Source organism: Lagopus leucura, unplaced genomic scaffold (genome assembly GCF_019238085.1).
Source record: "Lagopus leucura isolate 7727_CA_CO unplaced genomic scaffold, USGS_WTPT01 Super-Scaffold_100016, whole genome shotgun sequence".
Taxonomy (NCBI): Eukaryota; Metazoa; Chordata; class Aves; order Galliformes; family Phasianidae; genus Lagopus; species Lagopus leucura.
This window is the reverse complement of record NW_024962270.1, coordinates 6,919,421-6,946,870: the sequence shown is the minus strand read 5'-3', so window position 1 is coordinate 6,946,870 and position 27,450 is coordinate 6,919,421. Positions and strand designations below refer to the sequence as shown.

Here is a 27,450-nt window from a genome sequence, read left to right as displayed (position 1 = left end):
TTTGGAGAGTATAGCCTTCTTTTTTCTTTTATCTTTTAATATTTATGTGGTACTTTTTAAAACCTAATGCCAACACTTTCACTCTAATTCGGCAATTTAAAATATCCTAAGAGTTATGGTTTTTTTTTTGTTTGTTTGTTTGTTTTTGTTGTTGTTGTTGTTGTTAATTAAGACCGAGAGTTATACTGAAACAATCACATCTGTGGTTGAGCAGTGTACATGATGGTCGGTGTGACTATTTTCAGGAAGTTCCCAGTAATCCGAGCAGTGAAATCTGCTGGTTTCAACTGTAGAAGTCAGCAGAAACAATTCTTGTGGTAGGATGGAAGAGAGACTCCTGGGTGCTATGCAAACCCCACAGATTTCTGGTACTTCCTTACACTTTGACTATACTCATCTGCTCAAAGTCCTGCACTCTGCTGTAGGAAAGCCTTGTTCAATACACGCAGTGTTATTTTTTGCTTTAAGCTGCAGAAAACTCAAGTTCTTCCCCCATCACCACTTTCTCTCAAACAGATCTGACTAAATCAGGGCCTTCCACACCTCAGGCAAATCAAGGACTCCGATTCTGCATCTCACTTGGCTTTCAGTCATTTGACCCATTTCTTAATCATCTTATTCTCTTTATAGTAGGTTATGACAAAGCTATCTCAAATTCATTCCCAGCAGTTCTCCATCTCTCTAGTTCTTTCTTTAAACTGTTCAGACAAAATGACAAGATCAAGTCTGGCATATGAAACTGAAATACTGCACGCTTGTTCAGACTTTCTTTCAGCTTAGACAACAAAAGTTTTATTGATCTCTTCTAATCAGAAGCACTGGGAGCAATTAGTCAAGGCTGCAAAACTGGTGAAAGGAGCAGAGTGGCAATTTATGCCCTCGGCCCAGAGCATGAGTGTACAGGAGGGGAAGGCAGAGGTTTGTCCCATGTGGTCAGACGGTTCTTTAAGGTGCAGTAAAAGGGAATTAAGTTCAAGACACTTATCACTCCAGAGCATGGAATTCACTGTGAACAAACATGCACCCTGTAGATGCAGTTCTAAGGCTTCCTGAACTGTCTCCAGCTACTGACTTTGATTCTTACTGCAGATCTGTATCTGCCTGTCAAAGCACATACACACACCTGAGGCAGCTTAATGGCACAAGTTCTGCTGTGCTCTGACACAGTCTGAAGCTCTTTTAGTTTAAGACAGAGTTTGAGCTAATTCATTTTCTGAACTTATCATTTTGAGTTTATTGTGGAAACCATAACTGCATAGCTCTGGTCACCTCAAGCTAGCAGCTTCACACGCATCAGTGCTTCTTTAGCCACAAATTGCTGATGTGACCCTAACAGAACTGATGTTGAAGTTCGCAGAGTAGAACTGGTGAGTTACCAGAGAGCACCTGTAAAACTCAGCTTCCCAGGGAAAGGAGGCTGATCCACCAGTACTGTTTGCTCACCTCTCAGTTGCACGAGCAAACTGTGAACTTGTTAATTAACTTCTGAGGAATCTGGCAGAAAAATAATCTTATGACAGAAAGTTTCTGAAAGCTTTGTGATATAAACATTGGCAGCATTCACAAAGAGAAGTAAGAGACCAAACAGTACTGTCTATAGAAAACGACACTCTTTCAGACATTTCTGAATGTGTACAACAGAGAATCCAAAGCATGCAACAGTACAAAATTAAAAACACATGCACAGTGGTAACTGCATTTTCAAATACCTTGTGAGCTTCCTTCAGATAAGCAGATTGATACTTCATCATTCCTATCATTATCATCCCCCACTTCAGTAGCAGTTTCCTCTCCTGGATTAAGTGCTGATTTAGAAACAAATTCAGATTGATCAGAGAAATCAGCAGGACCTCCTCTAGGGGGTGGGACCTCAATCCCCATTAAACGGTACTTCCGTCTTCGATTCCCAATCCATGTCTTGCAAGAGAAATAAACATGAATTATAGCAGAAACTGTAACAAAAGCAATAGACCCACAATCAAGTGAAATTAGCACATCTGTATTCTAAGAACAGGAGTATAGCCAGCAATCCAAAGGAGGTGACTATTCCTCTATATTTGGCCTTCATGAGGCTGCTTCCTGGAGTATTGTGCTCAGTTTTAGACCCCAATGCAAGTGAAAAGGGAAGAAAAGTGCAGAGCAAAAGGAATAAAAGCAACAGCTGCAAGTTACAGCAAGAAAAATTCTGACTAGAACTGAGAAAAAAAGAAAGCAGATGTTTTACAGTGACAGCAGTTAAGCACTGGAATGGTTTGTCCACAGGAGTTTTGCAATCTCCAGCCATGTAGGTAGTCAACATTTCACTGGACAAGGCCCTGACCTAACTGTAAAGCCAGCTCTGCTATGAATAAAGGCAAGGACTAAGTGATCTTGTATGCCCATCCCTCCCTAAATTATTATATGAAATCAATATATGATCTTGGATTCAAGTTCTCTTGGTTCACAACTTCTAATGTGATCAAACCACCCTGTGACCCAAATGGTCCACCTATTCCAAGGTTTCCTACAGCACAGGAAAAAATATTCAAGATGGTAGCTTTACATCGCTTCACTTTGATATGGAAGCATACTTTGTAAAGTAAGTGAAGTAATCTCAAAACAATATTATCTTTGTGTCATCTTTAGTTGTAGGACGAGCCTTTAGGAAAAGAAATTACAGAGCTTCCTAACTGTTAACTGACTTGCTTTCTCTGATGAGCTCTAAAGAACAAATTATGCTAAAATTTTTAAAGACTCAAAAAAGAGTTCAATGTGATGTAGTAAGACTTGTCGGCAACTCTTTATCTCAACTCTCTTCTTTTCCTTGCATTACCCAAACTTTTCAGTCTCACCCATTTCAATTCCACTTGTCAGCTCTTGTTCACAGACACTCGGTTCCATCAAAATCAGTTTCTCACTGGTATCCAAAAACCCTGGAATCAGTTTCTTCGCCTGATCATAACTTCTAGTCTTCTTGCCTCGGCCCTCCCCCCTTCCATACCCTCCATAAGATGACAGGAGCAGTGCTGCCAGCACTGGAAGCACATCCACCACCACCCCAGGACCTGACCACATGCCGGTCCAGGACTGCTGACAAGGGAATTGTGCCACATAAGCTACATACAGAGCATAGTGGATTACTGCAATTATTAGGTATGTACAACACAGTCAGTAGTGGGCTTTGAAGCATGGTCAGTGCTGGAATTTCTGGATTCCAAGAAACAAATATACCTCTAGAAAGCATGTGCATTGCTATTATTGAAAGCACGTTAATGGGGCATGGAAAATGTACATTGCTTCCATAAGGTCGGAGCCCCAACAGAGTTTGCCAAACATATTAGAATGTTACAGGACTTTTTTTCTTTAAAGATATATGAAAAAACATTATTACGGCTTTATTTTGGAAATAATTGCAACGTTTCTTCTTCCCAATCCACTCAATTTAACTACTCTTCCAACACGTAGCACAATAAAGATTATTAAAAAAACTTATTGCTTATAATACCTTAGTTATCAGAGAGAAAAATTAAGAAACACAAACTACAGTCCAACTACTATAGTTCCATATAGTGCCAGCCTTAGGGAAAAGTAAAGTAAGATACAATAAGCTGCATCTCTAACTAGGTAGAAGATGGCATGGCTAACACTGGTTTTGGCAAATCATTTTTCCTAGGTGCTACTTGCTTTCCCAGCTCTAATTTTCCTCAGTGACAAATGCAAAACAGGTACAAAAAAAGCTAACTAGAGATTGTTGTACAATACATAGCATTTGGGGTGGCAATAAATAGTGTTAACAACTATGCAGTTTAAGAATCAATATGCTTTTTTTTTTTAAACTAAAAAATTCTGAAAAAAAAAAGAAGAGGCTCCTGGACAAGATAGATATGACCAGTCTTTTTATGTGCTTCTCAAAGCAGAAATTCTTTCATTCAACCTACTGAATGCTATGCTTAAATGTGAATAGTGCGGAGCCATACAATGATGAGAGTATGAGCAGAACAGTATTTCCTTGTAGGCGGTGTATTAATGTCAATTATATCCCTAAAATGACACGTCCTTAAAAAACAAAACTACCTGTAAAGTACATATGATCAGACTCACTAAGCCCACTTACAACAGCCAATAACAAATTCAGCATCAGCTTCACCCGATGACAAGGAGGAGGTAAGGAAGAGAGGACAAAGGCTAGGTGGAAGCAGCCAGTGTATGTTTGCTGTGAGTAAGCCTGCAGGTAAGCAGGCTGACAGGGAGCCACCTAAGAAGCGTGATTATAGCTCTGCAGTGATTGAGGTTAGGGTGTCAGCACGCTAAAAAGATTCTAGGTTGGAACTCTCAGAAACCCCAGGTAATGGAAAAAACACAGACTGAAGATTCCAAGTTGTTTTTTCACATTGTTTCTTGATCATAAACTGGATCTATACTATGCCTAGGCCCCCCAAAAGAAGCTGTTAATCAGATAGGATTAAGCAGCCTTTCTGCTGCATATCTCTGCAGAATTACTAGTAATTCAAGCTGTCAATAGCATAGCATGAAGCAGGACCAACCTAAATCTCACTACAACTGTCAAGTCTGTCAGTATAGAGGAACCTGGGGCAGAGGTTAGTTTGATACTGGTAACAATAACAGTTACCATGAAGAAAAAGAAACTTTTGTTTGCTCATCCATTTGCATGTGCACACACACTGAAGAGTTTTAAGAAGCTCATCTAAACCTGGTACAGTGGTCCTGAAGACAAAAGTATTTCAAGAAGACACTACTAAAAGATGTGCACAAAACTTCATACTGCCAATCTCTGTATGCCAAGAAAGGAACAAAGGGAGACTAAGCAAGGGTGTCAGACTGCCTGTTATCCAGGAGACCATTTTTGCTGCTTTCAGTGGAAACAGCTTCAGTTTTTGAAAGTGAACTGAAGATCTTGGAAAACATTCTCTCTCTACAGAGAAAAGAAAAATTCCTTTAAGCCTCCAAAAACGTGCAACTTCATTTTTTCTTAATTCAGATTCAGTCAGGAAAATAAGCAAGTAAATAGCCAAGTTCACTATTTCAAACTAATTTGATACCATACAGATATACCAATCCAACAGAGATCTTCATACGAGTTTCAAATAAAGGCTCTCATCTCTTCTGTTTTGGTAGCATTTCATCTTTTAAGTACAATCATTTTATGTTCCATTAAATAAAAAAATTGTCATGCCTTTTCCTTGTATTTTTCATACACTTTTCAAGAGTTTGATTGCTGTCACCCTCTTTTCCTTTGGTGTCAGGTTTTAAGGGAGAGATGGAAAACGAGCAGTCTGAAGGCTGAAAGGAGCAGTCACAATTGTCATGCCCATTAAGATGGGAAAGGACAGCTCTAATCAAATTTTTGTGCTGACTGCAAAGACAGTCAGACTATTTTCTGAAGATGGAAGCAGTGAGTGAAGAAGAGACCTCTGTTTTTAGAGTGATGATACATCTGGTAATTGTGTTTACAGTGGCAACTATATTTGGATGTTTTACCAAACTTCCCCACCTCAGGAACAGACAATGCAGAATGACTCTCAGCAAACAGGATATCTACACTAAGCACATACTTTCTAAAGCAATCCTTCCTCAAAGGCACAGACTATCAAACTGAAAGGACCCAGAATTCTTTACAGTACCCCTTGCCCTCTGTCACAACTCAATCCAGCTTCAAAGCAGCCTCGGAAAATAAGTTTTGTTTTTGAACGTTTTCTTTTGTATGTTTAAAATTACTTTTTTCCTGTAAGTACTGAAAAATATTTTCCCTGTATCTCTAGAAGGTCTTTTTTGTATCTTAATCACAATATAAATGACAACACTACTCATTCATCTAGGATATCCCTAAAAACATGCAGGGCTTATTCAAAACCTCACTCAAATCTAAAGAGAATGTCAAACTGTTTGGAGTGCGACTTCTACTCCTGATCAATAAGACTCTTACCTGAGGGCTTTTTTCTATATATAGACTACAGAAAGAGCAAGAGAACACTTCCTAAAATGGTCATTCATTATGTAATACATGAAATCTATTTCAAGCTTCCTCATGAAATTTTTAAAAGCTTTCATCTGCCCTATTTTTGCTTCTGCTACAAGATAGGGGAAGGCTCTGGATTTCTTACCCGCACTATTTCACAGTCAACATTTAATTCTGCAGCAACAGCTTCTATTTTCTCTCTGCAGACTGAGCCCAGGCTGGTCATGCCATTGTCCCAGTATTTCTTTAGGGTCGCCAAGTCTCGGTCACTAAATTGGGTGCGGTCCTGTAACTGTAAGATAAAAGAAAATAGAATACTGTTAGATTAAAAATCCTTATCCTGTTCATTTAATTTCCAGAGGTCTTGCACACAGTAGGATGTATGTTACACTGTCTTTGTGGCTTTTCTTCTAACTCACCCTTCAGAATTTTTTTTTTTAAGTTCAGTTACTTATCCAGGCCAGAACAGCGTTCCCTGGGAGTTGCTTGAAAGGCAGTGGCAGTGCTGAAATGAGTTTAAAGCACTTTAGCTTTGTTCCAAACTCCACCTGATTTTTAAATTTGTTTTATCTTACTCCAGAAGACCTTTCTGAAAATAACTTTTTCCACTTGTGCTGTTTACTCTCTCCACCCAATTTATGGAAATTACTCCTTAAGGCTTTTCAAGTTTCTCACCATCCCCCACCTAAAGTTCTTTTATCTTACTGCAAACTACAATACATGCATAATTCAAAGGATTCTGAGTTCCTAAAGGGAATACTTTAATGTTTATTTGGTGAGCTTCAGAGTTTAAATTGGTTCTACAGTTTATTTGCAAGTTCCCTAACTCTGTGTATATTTATCAAAATAGGTGATAGTAGATTACTGATAATAAGCAGTGAAACTGAGAAACAAATCCTACACTTCCTGCTAATTCTTCCTACCATTTTTATGGGCTTCAGTCTGCCAACAGAACCTTAAAGTTTTATCAATAGCTTTTAGCCCAGAATTTTAACTAACATTTCAGGTTTCTTTATATCAGCCCACGTTTGTCATCTCTCCAGCGATTAGGAGCATACAAACGTAACTATAAAGTGCATTAGTCATCACATGTGCCAAATCTGTCATCATTTCAACAGCTGAATTTTGAGAGAAATAATCTGGTCTCACACCTGAAATCCAGGTTTGCCCATTTGAAAACTGTTTCAAGTTAGAATGAAATAACTCTAAAGTGCATTAAAACACAAAATGTTGGAAACACCTAAGCCTCCTTAATGCAATGGTAAAAAGGATGTCAAAACATGGCTGTGGCTTCTCCCAGCCAAGCACAGAACACCAGAAGCTGCTCCCACCTTGCCATCCAGCCGCTCACACGCCGGGAGGAGCCCAGCAGCAGCCAGGCAGCCGGAGCTGCAGCCGCCCTGTGCCCAGGGCCTGAGCCCAGCAGTGCCTCAGGTGCACTCCCAGATGGCTGCTGCAGCCTGCCTTCAGCTGGGAGACCACCTGGAGCATCTCAGCGCTGCTCAGGGCAGTAAGTGGACTTCACCCGGAGAGCACACTGCTGAACTAAATCCCTCATGTACACTCCTAAGCAGATGCTGGTTAGCCTGACCTGACCTACACTCTGAGTACCTGCAAGCCACCTTTCAAGGATGACGTGGTCATTTCCCAAATCACTGTGACAATATCTCTTCTTATAGCGGTTGGCAAAGCAGAATGCCACTTCTAAAAAGGGCTGCATGACTTCTCTTGTTCTGCATGGAATGGTCAGGGAGAGGCAGCCTAGCACTGAGAAAAGGGAAGGTAGAAAGGAATGTGATAGCAGTGCTCACTGCAGAAGGAGAAACAAGTCAGTCTGACCTCCCCCGCTCTTTGTGATGGGCTGGAAGCTTAGGGCAACTTTATCTTCTGAAGCATATTGAGTGTTTATAAAAAAGTAAAAAGAATTTCTTCCTAACATCTAACCTACATCTCCCCTCTTTTAGAAGTCGCTCAGCTTTTGCACACTAAATACATGGGTTTAGTTTTCCCTCATACTTGGGAATAAGATGACAACACATATTTCTGCATTTTGGTTGCTCTTGCAGCTGCTGTCACATCAGGTACTTTACCCTTCCTCTTTCTGCTGAAGGACTCGTGCAGCAGCGCATGAATCACGCTGATACCGATCGCAGGTCAGACAAGGGAATGGAGAACAAGCTTTTCCAGTCAACTGATATGAAAGAAAAAAACAAAACTCTACAACACACACTGCATGAGAGAGTCCAGAAAGCAGAAACAAATGGAGAGGAAAGTTGTTCAAGTAAATAGATGATGGTATTCTTTAGAAACACATGAAGTTGGAAACAGAAGCTACAATTATAGAATCATAGAATTGTTTGAGTGGGAATGGATGGACCCTTAAAGGTCATGTAATCTAACTCCCCTGCAATGAGCAGGGACATCAACATCTCCATCAGAGAGTTGAGAGGCAGGTCCAGCCTGACAGGCCTGAGTATCTCCAAGGGAGGATTGAGACTTGAAATCATACCAGTGCCCCCTAAAGAAAGATATTTGGCACCTGGGGGCTCAGAATGACCAACAGGTCACTGTGAGTAGCAGGCTCCTGCACATGTTAACAAACTGCAGAAGCTGCCCACGTGCTTCGCAGACATGAGCTGCATTACACTGCATGAGGGAGCACAAAGGAAGATTCTCTCCTTCACTTACACTGCTCTCACTGCTGGGATCCACCTCAGCCCATAGGCTTACTAAATGTACGTAACACCTAAGCTTATTAAAACTCAGATTAGGACTGGCTGCTTTCTGTAAGTGACCATGCAGTGTCTTTGCATGGATTTCTTACACAAACCACATTCAATTACATTATCATCCCCTTGACAAATACTGTAAGTTTGACTCCTGCATTATACACTACTCAAAAATTACTTAACGCTCACAAAAGTTGGTGTCTTTTGTAAGGAAATAAAGGGCAGAACTCCTACATTGAACATGCATCTTCCATCTGTTTGGTTAATAACCTCCTCTTATTTAGTATCACCAGAGGAATTGGGGAAACAAAGACGAAAATGTACAGTTCTAGAAATACCACAGCACTGATGGTGATCAGCAGTTACCACAGGGAGGGGAAAAAATTAACAAAAAAGATAACACTGAAAAGCTTCATCTTTAAGATAACACTTCTTATAACTGAAGACAAGTCAATAATTCACTTCCTATTTTTTACTTCATTATTACGAACACTGTGAATACAGTTCTCATGTCCTTCCTTCAAATTCCCTACTTGCTGATTTGGGGCCCAACTTTATCCTTGAGAGCATTAACTGTCTGTATTAACTGTCTGTGGAATACTTTACATTTATCAGTTCAGCTGTCCATACTTTGAAAAGCAGATAGAAGCTTCTTCCAGCAGAAAATAGCCCATCAACTCACAATGAAAAGCAATCCTTGTGAGCAAATTGAATCAGCAGTTCTGCCAAGCTCAGGGTTAAACCCTGCTTATCCCCTGACCTCTCAAGTGTAATAACAACACTCTTATAAGAGATGACCCAGTTTATTATAGGCATCCCTGGCACTTGGCCAAGCCCCTCATTATACCCACTGTCTGCAATATTTGTGGTGCAATCCCAGGCTCTGTAATTGGTACGAGTAATTACACTTCAGTGCAGTGTCCTTAGCCCGTTGTTTATTAGCACCTGCCTTTTTTAGATCACTTCTTATGTGTCAATTGCAAATGTTCAGATTAGGCATATCCTGAAGGCATATTCTGAAGTTAAAGAACTAGGTCAGCAGCCCAGTTCTGATGCTCTGTGATTAAGTGTTCTACGACCACAGTTACTTCTAGCAAATGAACCTCTTGCAACACATCCTAGTCACTACTACAGAGTGTCTTGCTCCCTGGCAAATGTTGCAATTTCTTCTCCCAATGGCCAACACTGCATCTCTTTATAGAAAGAACAGGCTAGTCTTCAGCCACACACAACTCAGAATTTGCTTTACTGTCACTAAAAAAAACCTTTAAAATCTTGGACTGACTTTTCCCTTAGCACTATCAGCAGAAATATCAGTCAGAGCATCCCTGAAGAGCCTGCTGTCTGTGGGCTGGTGTCCTGTGTGCATTTCCACCCAACCCACTAGGACTCCCAGGATACACACTTCTCCCTGGGGAATTTAAAATAAATAAATAAGGATGCAGCTGGTGGCCATAATTACCAAAATGATTTGGAGGGTTGGTTTCTGAACGCTAATTATCCCCATCTCAAGATTTCCTCTGTCAGCACACGAGCAGATCAGTACCTATCACATGGCACTTCCAATCTTAAGACAAAGAAACATACCAGAAGGCCCCCAGCAAAATGGCTAGGAGTGAGCTGTTAAAAATGTTACCACCAAGTCTCATTCACAGAGCAGAAGATACAGAGAAGAACGCAATCTGCAGAGCCTTCAGACAGACACGTGCTTGGACGTGGACTGCAAACCATTACAGCTCCTGTACCACAAGTATGCAACCACAGATTTCTGGAAGAGACTTTTTGCACTTCGCTCCACTGTTTTAGTAAGCCAGATGCTTGCTCTGAAGGAGGCAGGACTAATAAATATTTCAATATTGGCATACAGTTTTAAAATAAAAAGGCTTAACTGAAGTGCACTTGGTTTTAACCCCTGCGGGTTCCCACTTTACTTAAAAAGCCACCCAGAGATAGCTTTCATCAGTACACATAGGCTCACTGTGGCAGTAGTTTTCATGAGGTTTTTAGATCACAACCCAACAAGGAACTTTATTCAGCACTTGTACTGATGTACCCACACCACCAGTGTCCACCACACACCAGCTGCCACTGCCGTTCCCTCAGACGAGCAAGTTCAGCTGGTGGCAGGACTCACAGCAACACGGAGCTGCATCTGGTCCTTTACCTGATCCAAAGTGCATGACTGTACTCCTGTGACAGACTCTGAGCAGAACACTTTAATGCCAGTGTCTCTAGAATTTTATGGAAATTGGCTGTAATGGCCCAGTGATCTAAATGCAAATGTTCATGACAGAAGCCCTCCACTTACTCCACAGTACAGAACTCCATGTTTTTTGAAAGACATTCACATGAATAACAGAGTGATAGTTCTACACTAATATTCACTAACAGTCAGGATTACATCATTCTAGAGCACAGCTGAGCAGACCAGCAAGAGTTTCTGTAGAACTGTACAGTTATTTGACTCGATGCAGCTGAAGGACAAGGAGAGGAAAACAAATTACAAGGCAGAAGATTAAAACAAATTCAGAGCATCTAAAACACAATCTTCTCTATTTTAAACAAAATACAGATCAGCCTTTTTGCTTCTTGAATGGTAGTAATTGCCATAATCACAGTTCTACAACTTCATGCATTCTATTTCTGTTTCTTCATGTTCTTTCTTCAAAAGAATTTCACATTTGAAACTGAAGTTTCCTAAGAAATAAGAGACTTTCCTGTCTTTCATTTCCTTACACCTGTGTACATGTATCAGTTCTGGAGTGCCAAACCCACAACTGCATGGCCATTACCCTGGTCACCTCTAAAAAAATAAAACTTCGGAATACCAACGCACAAGCTATCCAGTTCCTCAACTGCTTATCCAGCTCACTCTACATAGATTCATCTACAGAGAAGTCCTACATCCCAATTTAAATCAGATAAGGGTAAATATTGCCATCAGAAGTAATTTATCTGGAATGACTAACAGAAAGGTGAATGCTTCCTGCCCTGCACAGCAAAGGAGAAGCTCCGCTTATGGTTCACTCTGTGCTGTGAAGATTACTGCCTTAGAAGTGTACCTATTGCCTCTCAGTCATAACATAACCTCCCTGAAGCATCTACTGCAATTGCTTACATCTGCATTTTCCCGTTAGGTTCATCCCCAGATGGCAGTGCAGCCTTCATAGAGCAAAAAGAGGGGGAAATAAGTAAATCAATCAGTCTTGTGTTGCATTCTGGTTGAAAAGGGATGGGAGAAATAAAGAGAAACAAATTCTTTTACATAGAGAATTCAGAGCAAAAATGGATTGGAAAAAAATAGTTCACATTGTTAAACAGGTGATTAAAATTACAGTTTATGGAGAGAGGCAATGCTTAAGCAGCAGCAGCTGATGTTAATGGAAAAGCCTTCCCTTAAGTGGGTATTCCCAAATACCTAAGGCTGGAGAAATGAGAAGTTGCAGTGCTTACCTCCAAAATAAGAGTGGGAGTATGGTGTGCTGTGGGGAAAGACAGCTATACTTGAAATGCCAGAAGGAAGTGGATCCACCAACCCCTCCCCAGGAGACTCTACCCCTGGAGAGATCTCACTTGCAAACAGTGAGCAGACTGGCACAGTAACTTCCCCTGCTACAGAAGGAATCAGTCAGCAAATCTGTAGCTCATTAGGAGATAAAATGTCCCAAATATCTGCAAGAAAAGATGTCAGCTGCTCACTGAGCTGCTCATGTGCCTGCTCAAGCTTCAAGAAATTCCACACCCACGTTTTCTCTCACCCATCCCTATCATACACACACTACATACACTGAAGCTGAGGTGGCAAGCTAATTACCGGAAGTCCATGCAAATGTTTTACGTCTCATTAGTTTGTACATACAGAAAAGAAGAAATTGATAGGAAAAAATGTAACATGCTCAATTGTTATTCCCTACTGAAAAACATTTTAAGTCTGTCTGATACATAAAGTATCACAAAGTCTGAATGATAGCAAAGAACAGATAAGTATTTTCAGAAACAAATTCCATGTTTAGAATCATTCTTAAGTTATAATTTTTTCCTGACTCAAAAGTTGAAGATGTCCTGCCTAAACATTATCCACTGATATTAAACTGAGGACACAAGAGGAGATTTGGTGTTACTCCCAATAACCTTGCAGTTGAGGGCTCTGCACTGGACCAGGACAGAATCTGCCGCACGTGGCTGCAATCAACATCAGTAACTGCCTTCGTGCACCACTGCTACTCATACCACAGAGATGGAAAGCGTACAGGAAGGAGCATTTTGGCACTATGGTGTCATAATGAAATAAGAGTGCCAGTGTAAAAATTCACAGCTAGTTCTTGCTGCCCCACCCTCCTCATCACTGCTGCCTACTCAGAGCTATGCTCATCTGATCCCAAGTACATTCAGCTCACTAAAACCTGGAAAAATACAAACTCAGCAGAAAGAAACTCAGTGGAAGAGATGTATCTGACAGGTCAGATGCTTAATTTGGATTACCTTGCAATTAGATACCAGCACCAGTGTTACGGCTGGGGTGGCAGTGCACCCATAGGGAGCGTGGGTGGAATAAAATTCCTCCTTTTCAACTGTGAAGCACTGTGAAACCACCTCAGCCAGCTCCTGAGACTGCACTCGAGGGCACTGACTGCCTGCTTGATGTTTGAAAAGGTCATTAAATGATAGTGGGACGGTGCCTTCCAGAAAAAGGCTACAGTCTCAAGAAAACTTGTACATGGAAGAAAAAAAAAAAAAAAAAATGGAATGTACAACAACAGGACTTGATATTTCCAAGAATACATTTAGATAGAATGTCTCATTCCTGTACTTGATGTATTAGATACTTGAATGGAAATATACTTACTGCTCTTTTTCTGGAACAACCTGTAATCCAAGGCACAGTAAGGTTTCCTGAAATCTGTAAAGAAAGGGAAAACAGAACAGAAAACAACAGCAGCTTAGGTTGCTATGATAACAAACAGCAAGCAACTTCCAGAAGACTTTGATACTGTGCATTTGGTCCTGATAACAACATTTAAGATAAACTGAGATTTAGAAGCAAAGCGAAGCCACACTTAGCATTACTGTTACAGGACTAAAAACAGAACTGCTTCCTCACATGAGAGTGACAACACAACGGCAATTCAGATACTTATGAACTTTTGCTGTCTCAAAACTTACAGTTCAGAATACAAGTTTACATCTCATAACTGCACAAAGCTTGAAAGATTAAGCAGACCAGAGTTAGTCACAGGCCTGATGCTTAACAGCACTCTTCTATTTTTCAATTATGGCAGTTAAACCTTCAGAATAGAAAAAAAACAAAATCCACCAAGACATCAGTAACTGAATTCTTCAGTGTCAAATACCAAGAATTTGCAGAGTAGGAGAAAAACTAGGGACATGAGGCTAATGAAGGAAGAGGAATGGGTATGAAGGCAAAGGCTAGCTTCCTTGATTCTCATCACTACTCCATCATTCCTAGACGTCAGACTTGTTACAAAATAAAATAAAATCTTATACTATTTTCCCTGGACATGTGCAATGTTTTATAGCCTGGAATATTTTAGGCTTATTTAGGATTCCATGTCAGCTTCTGCTACAGATGAGCAATGCTTCAGAGAATAAACACAGCTCGAGAGATTAATCAATCTCATGTCATTACACATGCTGTACATGAGGAAGACAAATCTCCTCCTGATGACTCTATCAAGTACACTAAAGTTTTTGTATTAGGGAAATGCTCTAATAATGAATCTTTCAGCATGGGTCTGACTGAATACAGAATACCTGGTACAGTTTGTCTGTTGTACAATATCTTCATTCTCCAAGCTTTTAGCTGAGTGCTGAGGGTTACCTAATGGCAGGCTCTCATTACAGCACAAGGAAGGTTGAGGAAGAGAGCTAGAATTAAACACCTTTCCCTCCTAAAAGGAAGTCTGCACCAGCTTTCATATCTAAATTATTCATTTTTTAGTAGCACACATTTTAGAACCAAGTTACGACTATTAAGATTTGCTGTCCCACACAACAGCAGTGCATTCCATAGTCATACAGTTGGCTTTTCTGAGACTTCCCTGTTCAGTCATTTTGTGTTTTTTCCCTTGCTAAATTAACTCCGATGCGAAGCTGATTTGGATCACATGTAACACTAGTGTGTATTCTTATACCTCAGAAGAGCAACAAATTTCAAGTGGAGCTTCAGAAAACAGTGCTTTCCTGTGCGAGTCAAAGCAACGGCAGAGCATTAACAGTTAAGTGGAAGGCAAACACACACTAGTTCTGACAGATCTGACGTCAAATACAGTACTTCAGTGAAACTATCTGAAAGACAACATACATGGAAACATACACTGAAATCTGAAATGGCACTAAAAGTGGTTATGCAGTACAAGGTCCCTGCACAGCCTTTTCCCAGTTCACCTGTGGATTCCCTGTCCTGAACTCTCAGCACTGGGACCATTCAGCAGCCCCCACCACACTCAGCTGCTGCATGTCCTGTGGAAGCAGAGGTGGCAGGCAGTGCTCCTGCAGCCTGCTCCCTGCTGCTCTCCCCAGCATTCCCACGTACTCTCTCTGATCACACCTCTGCAAGCATCCTTAAAGTGAACCTTAGTAATAAAGAAATAAGTACTATCTATATATCTATATATACTACTCTGCCATACTTGCTGCAAGACTTTGAATTTTCCCTAGAAGAGTATGGGGCTAAATTAGATTAACAGTGCTTCAGTGTGTATAACAAAGTAATTAAAACAAACAAACAAACAACACACATATTTTCAACGTTTTTGTAGGGCTGGGGAAGGAAACTAAGGATAAATCCCTACTCAGCCCCGAGGACCAGTAAGTACAGCCTCTCCTGCTCAATAAGCTCAGCACCAAACTAACGAAAGTTAGTAGGTTGAACAATTTGCTTAGCAAAACTGCTCAGGCATTAAAATCAATCATTTCAATCATTAAATTTATTTCCAGTTTACACTAAGATGAATTCTATTAACTGAACCAGTAAGAAAGCTACAACTAATTGCTAATTAGATGCCCCACCAATGTACAACAGTAATCACTTCATCAAAACAACATCACACGTTCCTACCTTTGAAGAAGCATCTGCTTGGATGTTTAACTACTCTCACAATCACATAACTCAAGTTTAATCTGTTTTTAAATTGAGGAAGATATCCCTGCGTTTAACGGTTTTCACTGTTGGCACTGCTCTGAAACGTGCTCTAACTCTCAGCAAGGAATACAGTGATCAGAAGTCAGAGCCACCATTCCTTCAAGGCAGTACAGGATCCATCCAGCTTGTAGGACACTTTTCCTCTGCAGTTTCTACAGAACCATGACATGCCTTAAGACCACAGCTTTTATCTTCCCCTATAAATTCTGATACTGAAAAGTGCCATCTTAATATTTCACAGAGTGGATTGCTACAGCAACAAATGCATTAACAGCAACCTTCCCAGTTCTTTCAAGGTTTAAGAGTGCGTAAGGGCAAAGGATGCCACAGGAGATAGGATTTCCTCAATCCAAGGTATATTCCTAAATCCAAGGGGCAAAGGGCTTGTGAAAGACTCGCATGGAAGTCACATGGTGTAAAGAATTCCTCACTTACCAAACAATAGGTACATCACTGTAACAGAGGACAAAAGCATCAAAGAGACAACAATAAAGTAAGTTACAGAGACATCCCTGATCTGATTTATACCATACTACATGGCCAGACAGAATGGTTCATGATAGGTGGCATTTAATCTACAAAGAGATTCAGGCCCTAACCCAAAGTATTCCAAATCCAAGTTGTTTTGTTGTTGTTGTTCTTTAATTTCTAATGAAATTTGAAAAGAAAGAAAGAGAAAAACATACTGACAGTTTTTCAAAAGTGAAATAAAGAGCTAAGAGCACACAGCTGGATGTATCCATACTGTATTCCATTAAGTGAAACTTTTCTCAACAGTTTCCTGAACTTCGTGCCCTTTTGCAGTTTTACAGTCCCTTTACAAAAGGGATATGCATATTTATAGCTTTTCTTCTCTTATTAAGTAGTATTTAATGAGTTTTTAAAATTCAAGAACAGCAATATCAAACACTGAGACTGTATGAGAGGAAAAGGGAGAAAGGGGAAAAAAAGAAAACAAACAGCTCCTTTGACGTATTCAGCTTACAAAAGGCCACAAGTAAAGACAAGTAAGCCAGTGTCCTATCTACTGCACAGAATCCAGCCCAGAATAGTTGTGATTTCTGGTGAGAAGGGGCACTTATAGACTCAAAAAACCCTTACTTTCAAACTCTGACAGGATATAGGGACAAGTTGGAAAGAAGAGGGGGGGGGGAAAAAAAAAAAAAAAGAGACAGAAAAACCACCATATATCCTATTAGTCCCTATACTAGTGAACAACACACATTAAAAGATGGTATTTTTTTTATGGTTCATCTTCAGGATAAATTAAAACAGAAATAGCATGCAAAAGCAATGAGTAATACCACAGCCTGTCAGTCATAAGACATTGATGGAAGAGCTAATCCAACCTGACATTAATAAGGGCAAGCAACTGTACAGCACATGGATGAGGGTGTGATCCCATGTTCCCTGTGCCACATGCAAAGTATGTCTGCAGAGAACCAAAGGGTACAGCTGTGACATGCACCGGTACGCCAAGTCAGGACACAGGGCTTTAGCATGTATCAGCAACTGCAGGTATGATCCCCATGTAAACAAAGTTTATCTATTGAATACACAAAGCCCACGCTGCCCTTCAGTAGGTGACAAGCCACTGCAGCCACAGGCTCAGCTACCCAGATAAAAGTGCTACCATACCACAGTCCTACCTTCACTTTTAATAAGGAATTGCCTCAGTTGAAAGACATAAATGGAGCACAGCTTACAGAAATACAAACCTACCACTTATTAGCTAACAAATTCCAAAGATAACAGTACTTATCAACGACCTTGTCTTCAAGATTTGCAGACAGATAATTGACAGATTACCTGGTAATTATTTTGGTTTTGTGACAGCCTCAGTTGATTTGAAGATGTAAAATGAGGAGAAAAAGTACTTCTTGATGTATTAGCAGTGTTATATAATGTACTGGATGTATGTAATGAGGTCCGTGCAGGCAAGTGGTAGTCTCTGCTGTGATACAGCATACTGTCAGGCACGTCCCTGGCATTCACCATCTGAGAACTACAGCTCACATTTCTTCCTGGCCCAGACAAGGCTGCACTTTGGTTCTCCACTCGAACAGAACTGCTACTTTCACAGTATCTTGAATAGCTTTGTATTTGTGCTCCCATGGATGCTAGTTCTTCTTCTCTAGCATATTCATCATCCACATCTCCAGTTTCCATCGCAATGGACAGAGAGCTGCCTTCCACTGAGCAGTGCTTCTGTGCTGTACTTCCTCCCACAATTCTTTGAGGTTGATCTGTAACCGCCAGAGAAAACACCTCGCGGATTTCCAGGTTTTGTGTGCTACAAGAAGGGTCCCTAGTGTTAGCCCTTTGTCCAGGGGGCACATGCGATGCAAGGGCTGCATGTTCTGGTTTTTGTAACCTCTGACATCCCATGAGTTCAGCTTTGCAGGGTCTGTGGCATATCATTGGTTTCTGAGGTAACACCAACTCTGCAGTTTGGACAGATGAACCACCATAGCTTTTTTTTGTGTGACTATAAATGGAGTTCGCAGAATTCAGTACACTTGTTTGTCTAGATAAAATAATCGTTTTTTCCCCTACTAATAGTGAGGCATTTTTACAGTGTGGTATTTGTCGCCCTATAGGGATGTGCTGCTGCTGAAAGTCTGTGTCACTTTTTCCTGGTAGTCTTGGAATAGAGGTTTTATGTATTTCTGCCATTGAAGCACTTGTTTGCTTGGTGGATCCCTGCCTACTGGATGAACTAGCAGGACTGTATATACCAGTAACTATTACATCGTTATTAGAAGAGGTCCAAGAAGACTGCTGACTTTGGGACCGAGCAATATTTACCACATTTCTAACTGCTGCTTCTGGCGGTACCGAGGGAGCAGCAGGGGCAGTCCCTGGGGGAGCACCTCCAGATTCTACAGCACTCTTGCTGCTCATCTTCCTTCTTTTATTGCCAACCCAGGTCTGCAAACAATAACAAACACATGCAGTAAATAAGCAGAAAACATTAGCCAACTTCATTTTTAAAGCAGAACTGATAAAGTGTTAAGTGTTGAAATGACCATAAATCATTTAGTGTTATGCAGATTCTGAACAACTCAAGGTAGAAATCCATGTCTCTCAAGCTTGGGACTCACGCAGGAATACACATGAGAAGCCATCTTGACTTCAAATCTCCAGTTTCTCAGAATCCCTGAGACTGTATCATGCCTTCTATCCCAAGGCTATCCTTAAGATTAATTCCACTGGCACCCCATCACTATTTTCCCTAAATATCAGTTTTTATATTTAGCACTTTGGGGTGCCAAACCTTCACTGAGATATACACCTAGATTTACTTCTAAAAGAAGGAAGATTCTGTAACCAAGTAACGGACAGACACAACTCTCAGAACTGCCTTGAACAGAAACCATTACTTCTTGAATTCAGGTTAAGAGGAAGAAGAGAAGAACAGGAACAACTCCTTCTGATAAAACACTTTTGTAAAATATTTAAACCTACAGAGTAATTCCTCTTCTGCCAGCTGCACAAGACAAGATTAGTACTGGGGTTAGACTGCAACAGAAGTTTGCTATGATGGGCATTTCTGAAAGTGACAATGACCATACATAGATACATTTTTCAAGTAGGTAATTCTTCCTCTGCTATAAGAGTTGAGCACAAGATCCTGTTGTTCTAAACACAGAAGCACAGAATTGTAGGGGTTGGAAGGGACCTCCAGAGATCATCAAGTCCAGCCCCCCTGCCAAAGCAGGTTCCCTACAGCAGGTCACACAGGTCGGCATCCAGGCAGGTCTTGAACATCTCCAGAGAAGGAGACTCCACCACCTCCCTGGGCAGCCTGTTCCAGTGCTCCGTCACCTCACTGTAAAGAAGTTCTTGTGCATGAGGAAACATGAGGAACACAGAGGAAAGTTTGTCATGCAAGTAACAAACTAAGGTACAGCTAAAGGAACTTAAGGGGAAATATTAATTCAGTGTTCCAAGATAAAGAGAGTCAACCTGGTGGAATCATCAGCTCTAACACTAGAAGCATAAGCACCATTTAACTGCTCCTGGGAACTTACATGATCAGCAAAGCAGGACTTGCTTCATTCTTTCACCACAGTATGTTTGTGCTGAATGTGACAGTATAAGTAAGCAGACATAAGGGCCAAAGAACTTAAAATAAATAATCCTTTAGAATCAGCTTCTGCTGGTTATTATACATAGATACAGTGAAACAGTCATCTGTACCACTCTGGGTATCATGTGCCTTGGTTTGGTTTTACATGTGCAGCACATCTCAGCACTGAGCATCCCAAACCAGTTGATTTAATCAACAAACCACTTCAACCCACTACAAGGTAACAACGCTGAGTACCTTTCTCAGATTTCCACTTCATCACGTGAAAGAAGGCAAGATTTCTTCATACATTAACACCTGTTCACAGAATCACAGAATGGCCAGGGTTGGGAGGGACCTCAAGGATCATGAATCTCCAACCCCCTGCCACATGCAGGGCCACCAACCTCCACATTTAATACCAGACCAGGCTGCCCAGGGCCCCATCCAATCTGGCCTTGAACACCTCCAGGGATGGGGCATCCACAACCTCTCTGGACAGCTGTTCCAGCACCTCACCACTCTCTCTGTAAAGAATTTCCCCCTAAATCCAACCTAAATCTCCCCTCCCTCAACTTAAAAACATTCCCATTTCTATTGGGGAAGTAAAGAGATGTTCTAGAGCAAAGTACACTCCCTTGTTTTAAACAAATATCTTGATATCTTGGGGGGTTGGACTCGATGATCTCTGGAGGCCCCTTCCAACCCCTACAATTCTGTGATTCTGTGAAATTCCTGATCCATTCTACTCATGTTCCTCATCCAATTTTATAAAGTGCCTAATTTGAAGCATGATTTATTACATCAATCAAATCTCAGTTACTTGTTTCAGAATTCTGCTTCACAGAACCAAATTTAAATACATGAAATTAGAGCTGCAAGTCTCAAATTATTTCCTTTTGTTGCTTAAAACAATTTTAGAAGATCAAATTTATTTTTCATTATTTCTTCTCAGTCAGCAAACTTTTAAATCAGAAATCATTATTAGGGATACTGCAGATTTTGATCCAGGGAAAGAGACATCCCCTTGAACTTCAGACTGTCCCATAACCTATACACACGCCGAGTGGCTGAGTGCTACTGTTTTTAGTTTTAACCAGTTCCACCCTAAATATGACAACAAGATGTTCTCAGGATCTGCTTCAAGAGATATGGAAGAATAACGAAGCTCTGTGTTCTGTTACAGTCACATTTACTGTTGTACTGAGGGGAGAACCACACACTACCACCCAGATCAGTGCTCCTCAGCACTTGGTGATAACAGCTATGAAGATTGAAAGCTGGAGAACATCTGCACTTTAACAAGTCATACCTGCTCATACTTAACTGCAAAGCCAACCAACAGTAAAAATATACTAATATTAATCAACAAAACCACGCCATTCAAACCCTGCATGGTTCAACATTTCCATTAAATTTGAAGAGGGTAGAGGATTGTCCTAGAAGCAATCTTCCAAGTTTCCTAATTTTGAAAGGGAGAGACATTTTGTATGCCTCACAGTGATAAAACCTGCATATGTTCCCACCAAATCATAACATACCTTGAGATTAGGAAAACCAGATGTAGTTCTCTGGGACAGGGTTACAGAAATCCTCACTTGGGAAATGAATTAGTTTATTTATAGAGTTATGAAATTTGAATTATAATATACATTTAGGAAATTTGTGTTCCTCTTTGCAAGCGTCAGCTGCAACCTACACTTATTCTGTTCAACAGCATACAAGGAAGTACTAATCCTGGACCAAAAGTCTTACAGAAAAACAAAACAGCACGCTGCTAAGAGCAAAAAGGAGAAGTATGAAGAAGAGAAAGGTCATAAAAAAATAAGACAAATGCAGGACAAATGGTATGTTTCCATTTCAGTTCACGAGTAGGAAGAGTTTACGTTGCGTGAAGAAGGGCTCAGCAAAGAAGACAACTAAAGAAAAAGGCTGTGACACATTACTGCAGTAAGGATAATAGAGAAAGGAATGGTAATAGGAAGATGGAAAGTGAATGAGGAGTGCAAACAGAGGAGAGACTGGCTGCCTCCTCTGGGTCCTTGAATCAGAGTAAAAATAGAAAAATAGGCACAACTATACCATCAGCAAACAGATGCCTGCTACAAATCTCCATCTGTGAGTTAGAATTTATGGGTGACTTTCAGAGCATCCTGAGCTGAGAAAGTAACCTGAATATTTCCAGAGTATTCTGAGAGAGGGGAATCTAGTTAAGAATTAAGGGGCAGAAGCAGCTGTTGTATACCACAGGCTCGTCCAAGAAGCATTAGACTGGTCTCACTTTCTCCTCCTCAATGCCCAGTGCTGCAGCACCTACTGCTAGCTTCACTACCACTGTTATTCCTTCAATTTATGCTCCATGATTTCTGTTTCTGCTCCAAGACAACAGCCATTTTACTGTTCAGTGTTTCACAAAAGGATTCTTATTTCCTTTCCCATGTGATTCACAGACTTTGGAAGAGCTCCTGTTAGCACTACTGACATTCTTTTATACGAAAACAATGTAGTCACTGTAAGTAATAATGTGTGACATGGAACATCAATGTGGCAGCGTTTTCTATGAAAAACTGTGATATTTTTCCCCAAAATACAATAGGTCATAGAAACTGCTTTACCTTAAGAATAGTTTTCTATCAGCATGACCTTTCTTTGGTACAATACACTGCACGAAGTTTCTATAGGGAAATTCCATTTGCAGTTTAATTTAAAAAAATGCAACCAACAAGAGAAATCAACAAGAGACAAAAACAAAAAGACGAAAACAAACCACAACCAACAACAAAACAAACACTCCTTGTGCCACCAAGCACCTGCTTAACACAGCAATCATGCCATGACATTTCAGTCTATAAACAGGCTCACTGGATACAAATGCACATGTCATACAAGTATGAAGTCTGACTTACAGACACACAGGAAGACACTCCAGTTCTCTGAAGATATTTGGTGTGAAGGAATGAACTTGTATAACTTAAAAATAAATAACTTACAAACAAATTTGGAAAGCCTCAGTACTTACCCTGACTACACTGAAGTCCAGTTTAGTTTCTTGTGCACACTGCAATATGAGCTGAAAACAATTTTTACTTTGATTTGTCATTCCATTTTCATAATAACGCTGTAATATCCTTTGCTGTTCTACAGTAAATACAGAACGCAGATTCATCTAAAAACAAAAGAAGATACTCTGAAAGTTGGAATACAAACTGTAACACAGAATGCATATAAATGCATTTACTTATGCTTGTGATAATGTTAAGCACTGACATGTTCTCCTTATGCAATCCTTTACCAAAACTTTCACATCCTTTCAAAAACAAATAAACAAAAACCCCTGAAACAGCAACACTGTTACGGTCAGCATTCCTTTGAGACAGACTCAAGGCCAGCACCACATGTTTGGAACGCCACTGACAGAATTCCCTAAGAAAGTATTACATTGTATTGCTAGATCCATGAGCTTCCAATTTAAGTCAAAATCTTTCACTTTCACTTAAAATAAAGAAAAAAAAAAAAAAAAAAAGCATTAGGCAAAACAGAGCATTGCAGCAATATTGCAGATGTGTCCCTTCCTCTACCAAAGTGAGATACATGATCTGAGAGAAGAATGCAGGTTGCAGTCTGGCATGAGGAGTTCCCACTGACTCTGGCTTCAGCAAATCCTACACTACTATGGCTGGTCATTCGTACTCCTGCTGTGTCAGCACTTTGCAAGGTCAAAAAGATCAGGGACCAGAACTGGAGACCGACTCAAAAAACAACCACAGACAAACAGAAAGGTCATAGGCAGCACGGACCAGCTCCCTGCCTGGGAAGCCACAGCTACGTGGGGCTATGGTGGAGGCCCAAGGGCCAAGGCAACCTTTTCAGCAGCAGTTCAGTGGCTGTGTTAGACCAGGTGCAGCTTCACGGCACATTAAAATCATTCCTGAGATTGGAAATTGCAAACAAATTAATACAGAAGAGATTTCATAGTGGCAAAGTGAAGTTTCACATTAGTTACATGCTCTAGGCAAGCCAGTAATATACAATCCCCTGGTTATCTATTCTGATTAGAATTACTGAAATCAGCAAGTAAAGCCCCACACCACAACATTTCCAAAATAGGCCCTTTATTTTGTCTTAAACAAAATGGAGCCAGCTGAGACAATGCAATCCACTGTCCAGAAATAGCCCACATCTGACTTTGTGCTTCAGGAGGAGAGGGGGGAAAAAAAAAAGCCATCACCACAAGTTGGGTTAATACTTTAAATATTCACTTCAAAATAAGGCAGAATGAATGGAAGAATCCATACCAGAATCTTGCAGGAAAATAAAGTGGATGGGGGAACTCTTAGTAGTTACCAAGCTTTTAATTACTATTTTTGGAAATTTCAGATGGAAAGTAATAGAGCAGAAATAGGCCTAGTCCTTGCAGAACATCTAATGGAGCAAACAGAAAATCATTAAGGGTTCAAAAGCACAAGCAAAAATTACTGCATTCTTTTCAGCTCAAAAATCAAAGATGATTTTGTAATCACATTTTTACCTCTGTTCCTAATTCTTACTTTATATTCTCAGTCAAGTGCATTACTACCAAAGTCAGGCTTTGCCAGAGTTATGCACCTCCCAGAATCTGTATTTTAGTTATTTTCAAGCTGGGCAAAGGAGTGACTTGCTTTGAACGTTGTGCTGTTGAAAAGAATTGGTTGAATAACAAACCAATAAAGCTCATAAAAATCTACTTTCTAACAGTAAGATCAATCTTCCAACCTCCTCCGAGGATGCACGTGATGATTCAGTCACCACCTGATTTATGCTACCTCTAAAAACAGAATCATGGTACGCAGAGTTGGAAGGGACCCACACAGACCACTGAGTCCAAACTCTGGCTCCACACAGGACCCCCCCCAAAATCCAAATCCTAAGTGTGAAAGCATCGTCCAAAAGCTTCTTGAATTCTGGCAGCGTGGGGCTCTGAGGAGCTGATTTAATTTTGACCTGGGGCCCCAAAGCAATTGGCATGGCCCACATTACACTTCCGTGTCTATTACTTTCCCACTACCTGTGGTTCTATTTCAGAAAAAAAACAAACAAAAAACAACCACAAATCTCAACTATATGGATTGCATATTTAGCAAAATCTCATGTGACACGTGAGCTGTTCATAGCAGGGCAGGAAACAGAAATTCTCACAAAGACCTTAGATTACACAGAACAAGAGGAAGAAAACCACCTGATATGAAGGTAATTGCTGATCAAGTCATTAGTTTCCTCCTTTTGACTTCCTAATTTCTTTGAGAAGTATTACCTGTTTAACACCAGTTTTCTTAGCTATACAGAACAAGATATTAATTCTTACATTTTCTTTGATATCAGAGTTCCATGACTGTTAGTAGGAATACACACGAATTGGAGATAACTTAAGTGCTGACGTTACCTAGCAGTAATTCAGCCACATTAGTATCAAGGGAATCAGCAGCTCTTATGTCTCTATAATGAATTTGGTATTATTCAGGACAATCTGTAACACCAAAGGATGTAATCTCTGTTTCCCAATTTGTGTACCTACAAAGTATACCAGTTTGTTTAGATTTCTCACCTTTATCTTGAACTGCAGACTCCACGTTAGAAATCCACATGGATTCTTATCATAATTTAATTTTAATCTTGGCTCGTCGAGCTTAGAAAAGACATGTAGGAGTTTTTTGGAAAACCAGGCGTCCAGCTGGTGGGCAACACATTGAAACTGAAATGAGAGTTTGTTTCAGAAAAGAATGCTGTGAAATTTGTGAAATTAGGGCTGAGCAGTATGCAAAGAGAAAGCCCACGAACCTTCAATAAGAGCTTGGGGTAACAAAGCCGTGTTTGGAACAATTCAACATCTGCCTGCTCTGCTAATAAAATGAGGCAGCTTTGGCATGCATGTTGATGTTCAAGCGACAGTGCTGGGAACAATCTACAACAAATACAAAACTAGGTTTGCTGAATTTCCTTCACAATTGTTATGAGCCCTAAGCCAACAGACATCATTCAGCTTTCCATCCCGGTAATCTCCCACTCCTCAATCTACAATAAACCCACCGAGATAAAGACATTGGACTTCGTTCCCTTTCTAAGCTGAATACTAATTGAAAATATATATATATATATTACCAGTAGAAGCCCTTCTCTAAATGCAGTGGTTAGGGAGACATAAATGTACTCTGAGTGCTGAAGCCAGGCCCTGGGGATCTACAGCTCGTAACATTAAGAATGAAGATGGGTACTGCAATGCCCTTCAGTTTCTTCAAGGCTGCTGAATATGAGCCTCGGGAAGAACAACCCTACTGACACATTTCAGCCTGTCACACTTGCTCCTCATCAGAGGAAATCAAGGTTATTTCTATGGCTGAACTTCTTTAGACAACGGTTCAGCGACTTTTCCCAAAACTATTTACCATCTTTGCCTTCTTGTGATAAGAGCAAGCATGAGTGAGAGGGGGGAACACAGAAGAATTAATGCCAGGTTGGCTTACGAAGCAATACTGCATTCTCTTTATGAACTGTACGCTTCATGAACAGCTGTGCCCTATGGGTGGCCATAACAACTCCATCCAGCACCTAGAATCAGGAAGCTCTCCGGACAGCCCAAGGATACCTGGTGTCAAGGAGTATCACAAGAAAAGAGGGAATGCTCCTGTACCAACAGCTCTGTCTGGAGAACCAAAAACAAGTGTATCCAGCAGCTATTTATCTGTTCTGCCATGACTGCTTCAAAGATTTTGGGAAAAAAAATATATAAAATGAGAGGCAGCAACAGAAAGGGGAAAAAAAAAAATACACATTTGTTGTCATTTACAATATTTGCAGACATCAAGAAGACATGAGGTACTGAGAGCGCTAAGCCACGCAGCCTCACGAGGCAGAGCTCTACCCTGACAATGAATTCCTCCGAGTGCTGGGAAACACAAACTTACGAATGACCCTGTAATTTCAAACAGAAATTCATCTTGGACCTGAAATCGTACTTAGGAACATCTTCACTCAGAGTACATGACGCTACAAGAACCTGCGTAAAACATATTTACGTTATAAAACCGCCAGGGATTCACACGCAGTGACAGAAAGAAACAGGTGCTTTTGGTTGCTTGCTTGCTTCCAACCTGAGCATTAGCAAGAGAAGGAACACGAGAAGCAAACGGCATCACGGCAGCAACGCCCACCCCGCCGTGCAGCAGAGGGCGGTGACGTGAGTTCCGCGCATGCGCACACTCCGCCCTGCCGCTCTCCCGCCCGGCTCGGCTCAGCGCAGCGCGCAAGCGCAGTCCCCCTCCCTCAGCCGGCCGCAGCCTGAACCCGCTCGCGCCGCGCTGAAGTGCGCGCACGCGCAGCGAGAACCTTTCCCCGACGCACGCACGGTGCGCGCCGAGCGGCCGTGCGCGTGCGCGCTTCCCAGCGGCGGGTGCGCAGCGCCTGCCCGTGCGGGGCCGCCCGGGCAGGCGCAGTGCGCGTGCGCGGCCGAGGCGGGTCTGCGCGCGAGAGCGAGCCCGCGCGGCCGCCCTCCCCCACC

At 41.0% G+C, this 27,450-nt stretch overlaps 1 protein-coding gene across 1 annotated transcript in view; it reads right to left on the bottom strand.

Moving 5' to 3' along the window:
• Positions 1-27,450, bottom strand: part of HDX (highly divergent homeobox) — a 42,782-nt gene that overhangs the window by 15,054 nt on the left and 278 nt on the right. Inside the window, exons 2-7 of the mRNA XM_042876648.1 lie at positions 25,501-25,647; positions 22,939-23,085; positions 17,657-18,778; positions 13,532-13,585; positions 6,102-6,248; positions 1,710-1,917 (exon numbers count right to left, since the gene is read on the bottom strand). Of these exons, the coding sequence (XP_042732582.1) occupies positions 1,710-1,917; positions 6,102-6,248; positions 13,532-13,585; positions 17,657-18,778; positions 22,939-23,085 (1,678 nt within the window). The 5' untranslated portion in view covers positions 25,501-25,647. The remainder of the gene's footprint in view (positions 1-1,709; positions 1,918-6,101; positions 6,249-13,531; positions 13,586-17,656; positions 18,779-22,938; positions 23,086-25,500; positions 25,648-27,450) is intronic.